Raw genomic sequence first — 7,138 nt, 5'->3', positions numbered from 1 at the left:
TGAATTGTTGTCCTGCATGGTTTTCCTCGCCGCTGTGTTACCAGTTTAGATGGGGTGTTCGTTGTGTTTCTGTTGCGTTTGGCTACTTTGTCGACAAGAAGGTGAATTGGTTAGTTTGTATTGTTTTTATTTTTGTGTACTTGTTTGTCCAGATTATTTTTTATGGTGTAACTGTCGCCTGCTTGCCCTGTTGACTTTGCTATATATGACCTTGGTTTACTTTGTGAATGACCCCCCCCCACCCCCACCACCACCACTTTGCACTTCCTGTAATGTTTTGCCGATACACCTTTAAGTTCTTGAAATAATTTTGGGCCAGAGTGCTGAGAAGCTTTGTTTGGACGATAATCAGAATAAAAATAAAGTCCATGGAGTGTCTTTGGATGAACAAACTTCTAGTCCTCATAAAACGTTGCATCTCAAGTGCTCAAACCAGTGAGCGTGTTGACACAGACACAGACAGAATGGGTTTGACACAGAGTGTTGACACAGACAGAAAAGCTACGACCCAAGGGGCCCGGCCTGGGAGATAAGATGAGAACGTGTTTACACTCCAGTGTCAGACTCACTGCACACCAGCAAACCTTACCCTCATCATGGTCTTCTGAGGCTGGGTCACATCGTGGCTGTGTTTTCAGGTCACACAGGTCAATCCTTATTTCAGTGTACAAAGCGTCCAGTATCATGTACTAGTCTTTCGATTTAGCTCGATTATTTGTAGGGTGGTCTGACACAGCTTTCTAGGGCCAGTAGTGTGGTCATTCAATTGGATAGAAAAAATACATTGACAGAGTCGTTTGCTGACTGTTTAACATCAAGCTTCCCGTACATTCGCTTCCATCGGTCCATAGAGAGAGAAAAAGCGAAGGAGGGGTTGAGAGGGGAGGGGTTGAGATTAGCGTATGACACAGCTGCGGAGCAAAGTATTACCGAAGAGGGAGAGAAACCCATTTACGACGGCTCTGTGGTTTGGCAGGCCTCGCGCGGGTGGGGTGCATGAAAGAGAAAGTTCCTCTGGTCGGGAGCGGGGAGGAAGATTAAGAGAGACGAGGAGGATTAGGGTGGGCTGGGGATGTGCCCGGCCGTAATTTGCTGGTCTAGCCGCCAGGCGCAGTGGCATGCGAACGTCTTGGGCTGTCTGCCTGCGCGGGTCCAGGCCCTAGCGGTTTCTAACGCACCGTGAAAGAGGTCTGCTCCTGGATCTTTTTGAGGGACAGGGTGGGGGTGGGGGTGGGCGACGGGTCTACCAGTCCGCCGCCATTTTCTTTTGTTTGAGTATTTTACGGTCGCTCGTAACCGTTCCACACTCTGCAGAGCAGAGTCCAACATGCGTTTTGATTTAGTCATGGATTACTCAAGTTGACACTCGATATTGTTTGTTGAAGTTGGAGAGGTCACCAAGGAGGCCAAAACCACAATGTTGAACTCATTATGGATGTGGTAATAAAACGTACAAAACGCAATCATTTGCGACTCACCGTTTTGCTAAGGTCAGGTGGTTTGCTGAGTCAGCTGACTCTTAAACGCATGTCGGTTACTCTTGAGATTCCGACATTAGACCTCTTCAGGTTGATCATGGGGGGGGGGCACAAGAAAAGGACAATTCAACATGGAGGTTAAACACAGCATACTGTTTGGTTTTGTTCCCTTTCGAGGGCTATGTCTTTGTTTTAAAAAGTGGTCCCCACTCTGAGCCTTTTTCGCGCTTCTCACTTCAGCTGCAGCCATTTTGTTATCCTCTTCTGAATGCTCTCGCACCAGGTCTTCACTTAGTTGTTTATCTGTGTTTGTTTGTCTGTGTGTGTGTTTGTGTGTAATGTGTGTGCATTTGTGTGGGTACGTGCACTATGGTCTTGTGTGTGTGCGTGTGTGTGGTTCTGTGTTTGTGTTCGTTAACAGATCCAATGCATTTGAAGCTGATGTGGTGTCTTGTCTCTCTCTCTCTGTCCCTGTGATCTCAGAGCTATGGAGTGTTTGGTTTAATCGTTTATTTTGGCTTCTGTGGTCCAAGTGACTTCATCGCTCAGCCTTTGTCTTTATCTCCTGCACACACACACACACACACACACACACACACACACACACACACACACACACACACACACACACACACACACACACACACACACACACACACACACACACACACACGCGCACACACACAGCCACACAGCCACACAGCCACGCACGTAAAGTACAGTATGGTCTATGCAACCCTAAATCAAAATGATAAAAGCAGATATCAATACAAACACACACTCTCACATACAAATACATACTTTCTGTATATACAAACACACACTCTCACATACAAAATCATATATATACTTACTGTACATAAAACACACACACTCTCACATACAAATACATATACATACTTGCTGTACATAGAAACTAACACCCATACAAAGGCTGGCTATGAGGTTTCTGGACACAAAAAAGCACCACATAACACTTTGTCCTGCCCCCCCGGCCCCCCGCCTCTCCCCCTGGAGGCAGTGAAAGCGGTCGCAGCACCCCCAGCCTGTCCACGTATTCCGATGGGAAGTCGCCTTCCTCCGCCACCACCTACATGGCCGCGCCCCGGCACTTCCACATACCAGGTAGGAATCGGCAAAGACATATTCTAAAGAAATTAAATTGCGCTAAACCAAGACGTTGTCCCTTTTTGTGTTTTACGTGTCTAGGAAGCGGTGGTCGTATTTGTTGATACTCGATGCTGGTCAGCATTCAAGTTTTCCATTCATTTATGTTAAAAGTCATTTTTTATCGATTTTAACTTAACTGACGTAATATTTTTTGCTCTATTTTATAAGGTATTTCACAGTTATTATGTTTCTTATGTTTAGCTTACTCTTGGTTGCTACTTGCTATCTTTTATTAGCATGCTATCAATTGATAGAGAGAAAAAAGGTAACATTTATATCACGCTGACTTTTTTCTTGTGATTTCTATCTTCTGTTCATTTTCAACATCTCCAATTTGCCGAGCCACAATCTAAATTGCAGAATTTGTCAAACCAGTTTTTTCTCTCCTGACAGTATTGCATCGCTTACGAATAAGATTTGCAATTGGCTGTGACAGAAGCAGACACTGTGCCGTGTATAGAGTGCTGCTAGGACTTTCCTACAACGAGTCGCTTTGATCAGACACATTTTTCCATTTTGACGATTAAACTGTCAATCACAGGAGAGGGAGAGAGAGAGTTAAAGGAGTTCCCATCTTGGACGAGGTTGAATGCAAATATGGACAGCCAACGATTATCCACTTTAAGGGAAATTCGACCACAAAGCGACATTAAACTTATTTAGATGGATTGGGTCATAACCGTTGAAGATCTTTTTTATGGCTGGCTAAAGTAATCTTGGATAAGAGCGTCAGCAGGTACAAAACAACTAGCTTTGGCCATTAAAATGACAACCTAAATAACCAGGTAGTCAGTCAAAATACTCGCTAGCTAGCATTAACCTTATTCACTAGCTAGCAAACTAACAAGCTAGCTGAATATCTAACCAACGAGCTAGCTATCCAGATAAATTATGAGCTAGCTAGACTGCTTTATAACAAGTCGGTTTGCATAGCAATCTAAGTATTTGTGTCACAGTTTGTGGTCAAGCAGTAGCTTGGATTCAGTTTGTTCCACTCAAACATGTAATTATTTGATTGGTAGGCCATTTTATGCTGAGGGTTAAGCACATTTTCTACTAATAGATTCGGTGAAAGATACAGAGTGGAATTTTCCTTGTAATGGCTTTCCTAGTCATCATCGTAATTCTTTGTCGCTCTTCTTTTTTTTTTTATGCGAGCCAACCAAGCTAGCTTGACAGACACAGTCTAGAGAAAGACACACGGCTGCATGTGTTTTGTTTCCAGTGTGTCATGACTCTAGTGTGGCTTAATGTGTTACAGTCGTTGAAATGTGTGTGTGACGGAGGTCTGCGTAGAGTGACAGGCAGATGTTAGCTCATCTCTGAGGAAACGCACACCAGTCACTTTCATGTAGTTTCAGCCAACTGAGACGTCGTTTGACTCAGTTTCTTAATGTGGACCAATGCTGGAAAGATATTTCTTCATGTTTGTGTGTAAGGTTGAATCAAGCCACACTTGTCCCTGATTCACTTTGATGGATTTTTAATCAAGAATGATGGTTCTATTACGATTCTTAGTGTTTAATTGATGTGCTTAAACTTTGAATTTTCTCTTTGTTTTTCTGCATGAATAATATAACACTTTTATGATGTGCTCTAAAACCAAAGAAACAAAGCCGGATTTTGTCCAAGCGATGCTGCCCTTCCTTTGGCTTCTTCCAAAGAAAAACAAAAGAAACCCATTCTTTAATAACTAACCCATGCTTCTTTTTCTATATTATTATTTTTTCCTTTCTCTTCTTTTTCTCCTACTTTTGTTCTTCTCGGGCTCTTCCATTCTTTTCCTCTCTTGCCTCTCCTCCCATCTTCAGAGACTAAGGTCAAAGATAATATCTATAGAAAACCCCCCATCTACAAACAGCATGGTACAGTCCTCTTTCTCAACACTTCCTGGTCTGGTCTCTGTTTGATGTGGTGCATGACTTCTGTCCATCATCCCATCTGTCTGTCTTCTCATTGGTTCGTCTGTTCGTCGGAGCATCCCTAGTGCTCTTTTCCAATCGCAGGGCGCTGTTTTACATCAACCCTCATAACAAAGAATACGGCGCAACTCTCGATTCCTTGTTGAGTAGAGCTCAACCAGAATACGATTTGAAACTATGATTTCATTTGATTCAATTTGATATAATGTGATATGAGTCAATTTCCGCTGTGAAATGTTTCTTCAAATGGTTTTGATCCAGCTGGCCTTTCAATCTGTGGTACCTTGTGCACTGTTCCAGAATCAGTTACCATCCACTTTAAACCACAAGGCTTCAAATGAACCTCCAATTTCCGACGTAAAACATTTCGAAAGATTAGAAGAATTGTCAAAACAATGCCGTATCCGTGCCTCTGAAGCTGGTCAACTAGCTTCATTTAGCCTCAAATCTTTTTTTGACTGTTATGTATATCCAACAGTCTTCCATTTTGTTTGTGGGAGCCACAAAGCGTCTTTGAGTGGACATTGATATGTCTTTAGCCTGATACACAATATCCTATTGGGTCCTTCATAGAACCGAGAAGGTTACGGTTTGGGAGCAAGCAGCCGATTCAGTGTCTTCAACATGGACTGCTTTGACCTGCTCCGTTTAATCTGGCATGCCTGCATCCACACTTCCCATCTAGTGCCGTTTTGTTGTGTTGTTGCCGTGAACATCACCCTCTGCCATGATTATTGGTTGTCAATGACGTTGTACTTTGTGATATCAATGTTGCATCGATCTCGTTGCCCTCAATGACCTTGCAAGGGTTTCTGTGTGTGTCCAAAACTTTGTTGTTGTTGTTGTTGTGATGTGGTGTGGTGTTTTTCTATGTGCACGTTTTTGTGCCTAACCTGTTCATTACAGGTTGTTTTTAGAAAGAATCAGACTAGGTTAAGTTGGGGAGCATTTGAATAAGAGCTCCCATCTGCTTTACCCTAAAAAGGACAATGGTGATTTCATAAATGGCCGATACATACATGCACTTCTGGCATGGTTTTCTGTGTGTACTACAGGCCTGGCTATATATATATATATATATATATATATATATATATATATATATATACTACTAGACAACAAGTTATGAACATTCATTGTACTTTCTCTACAAATCCCCAAGACCACCGTGTAGATTGACCTCCAATGATTCCTTTCTGCTCATTAAAACAATTCGACCTGGTCAGAAAAGGCCTATTTAAACTTTGCGATATCGATGCAGCTGTGAGACGAGCCTTTGCGCCTAGCTTATGTGCTCCTTTACAGTTTACAACCCAGTTTAGTCGGAGCTCCTCCACTTCAGATGATGTCAGCGTGGTGTCACTGTGGTTGATTTATGCTAGGCTAGTGCTACGGCGCGAGGGAGCACTCATGGAGGCAGATGTGCGTGTCGCTAAAGCCACGATATCCTGTAACATCCGCCTGTTTCCACAGCCTCTAGAACATCGTGGCAGGATGGGGAGGAACCCAAGGTGCGTGTGTGTGTGTATATATGTGTGTGTATCTCTTTTACTGTCTGTTCATATACATTCCTTCCCATATACTTTTTCAAGACTTACCAGACACGCATTCATTTACTAACCTACTAACTTCCCATTTTTTTATCCATCTCTACATCTTCTTCCATTTACCTTCTTCTTCTTCTTCTTCTTCTTCTTCTTCTTCTTCTTCTTCCTCCTCTTCCTCCTCTTCCTCCTCGGTGGTCTTCACTCTTCCCCCTACAGAGAACCAGCTGGATGATCCTGAAGAACGAGATTGACGGACAGCCCGGATCAGAGGAGCTGGACCCCCGCAAGTCCACCTGCAGCCTGCCCACCGACATCTCCCAGCCCAGTGAGTAGCGAATCACAAGCGAGGCCTCTGTTTACGTCTATCCAATACAATTTTAGTGTTCCATTAAGGTGTTAGATGAAGCTGTGATTTGTTTTTTCGCCATTGCCAAAGCGAAACAGGGCGTGGTTGCTTAGCGGTGAATTATTACCATTAACATGCTCCTGACGTAATGGGGAACCTTATTTTATACCATTGCTTCAAACATTCAGCGACTTAAACGGAAAATACATTGATTTGATTGAATGCAGTTTATTGTTTTGGGGACCGAGGGGGAAAACGTTAACTCTGTATTCTCTCGCCAGACTTCCCCTACAATAAATCGGCCTCCTTGCCAGGCTATGGAAGAAACGGAATATACAAGGTGGGCTGCCAAAGTTTCACACACCATCCATCCTCTGAGGCTCAAAATATACTCTCTGACTGTACCTAATAACTGCAGTCTATAACTGTTCTAAATACCCTCCATGTGTAGTTATTTAGCAGATGCTTTTATCCAAAGCAAACAGCAAGGTAAGCGAGAAAAATCAGAGCATACAATCAAAGTTGGAATTGCTTCAAAATAATTTGTTATTTATGACCTGGGTGATAAAATAAACGAGCAGGTTTTTTTGTAGTGAAAGTGCAAACAGTTTTAGAAAATACTTGTCTCCACAAAAATAGAACAGCCCGCGTTGCCGCTCCAATACACTCTATAAC

General features: G+C 42.9%; 1 protein-coding gene across 2 annotated transcripts in view; it reads left to right on the top strand.

The window, feature by feature from the left end:
- The window catches only part of LOC130370325 (actin-binding LIM protein 2-like), a 62,657-nt gene that overhangs the window by 53,693 nt on the left and 1,826 nt on the right, over positions 1–7,138 (top strand). The window contains exons 20-24 of one of the 2 annotated variants that reach the window (XM_056576060.1): positions 2,496–2,603; positions 4,460–4,513; positions 6,044–6,081; positions 6,334–6,442; positions 6,745–6,803. In XM_056576060.1, coding sequence (XP_056432035.1) covers positions 2,496–2,603; positions 4,460–4,513; positions 6,044–6,081; positions 6,334–6,442; positions 6,745–6,803 — 368 coding nt within the window. The remainder of the gene's footprint in view (positions 1–2,495; positions 2,604–4,459; positions 4,514–6,043; positions 6,082–6,333; positions 6,443–6,744; positions 6,804–7,138) is intronic. The other variant, XM_056576061.1, reaches the window with a different exon arrangement.

The sequence above is a fragment of the Gadus chalcogrammus genome, chromosome 17 (genome assembly GCF_026213295.1).
Source record: "Gadus chalcogrammus isolate NIFS_2021 chromosome 17, NIFS_Gcha_1.0, whole genome shotgun sequence".
In the NCBI taxonomy this organism is placed as follows: domain Eukaryota; kingdom Metazoa; phylum Chordata; class Actinopteri; order Gadiformes; family Gadidae; genus Gadus; species Gadus chalcogrammus.
The sequence above is the reverse complement of the archived record's forward strand: the minus strand, read 5'-3'. Positions and strand labels throughout refer to the sequence as shown.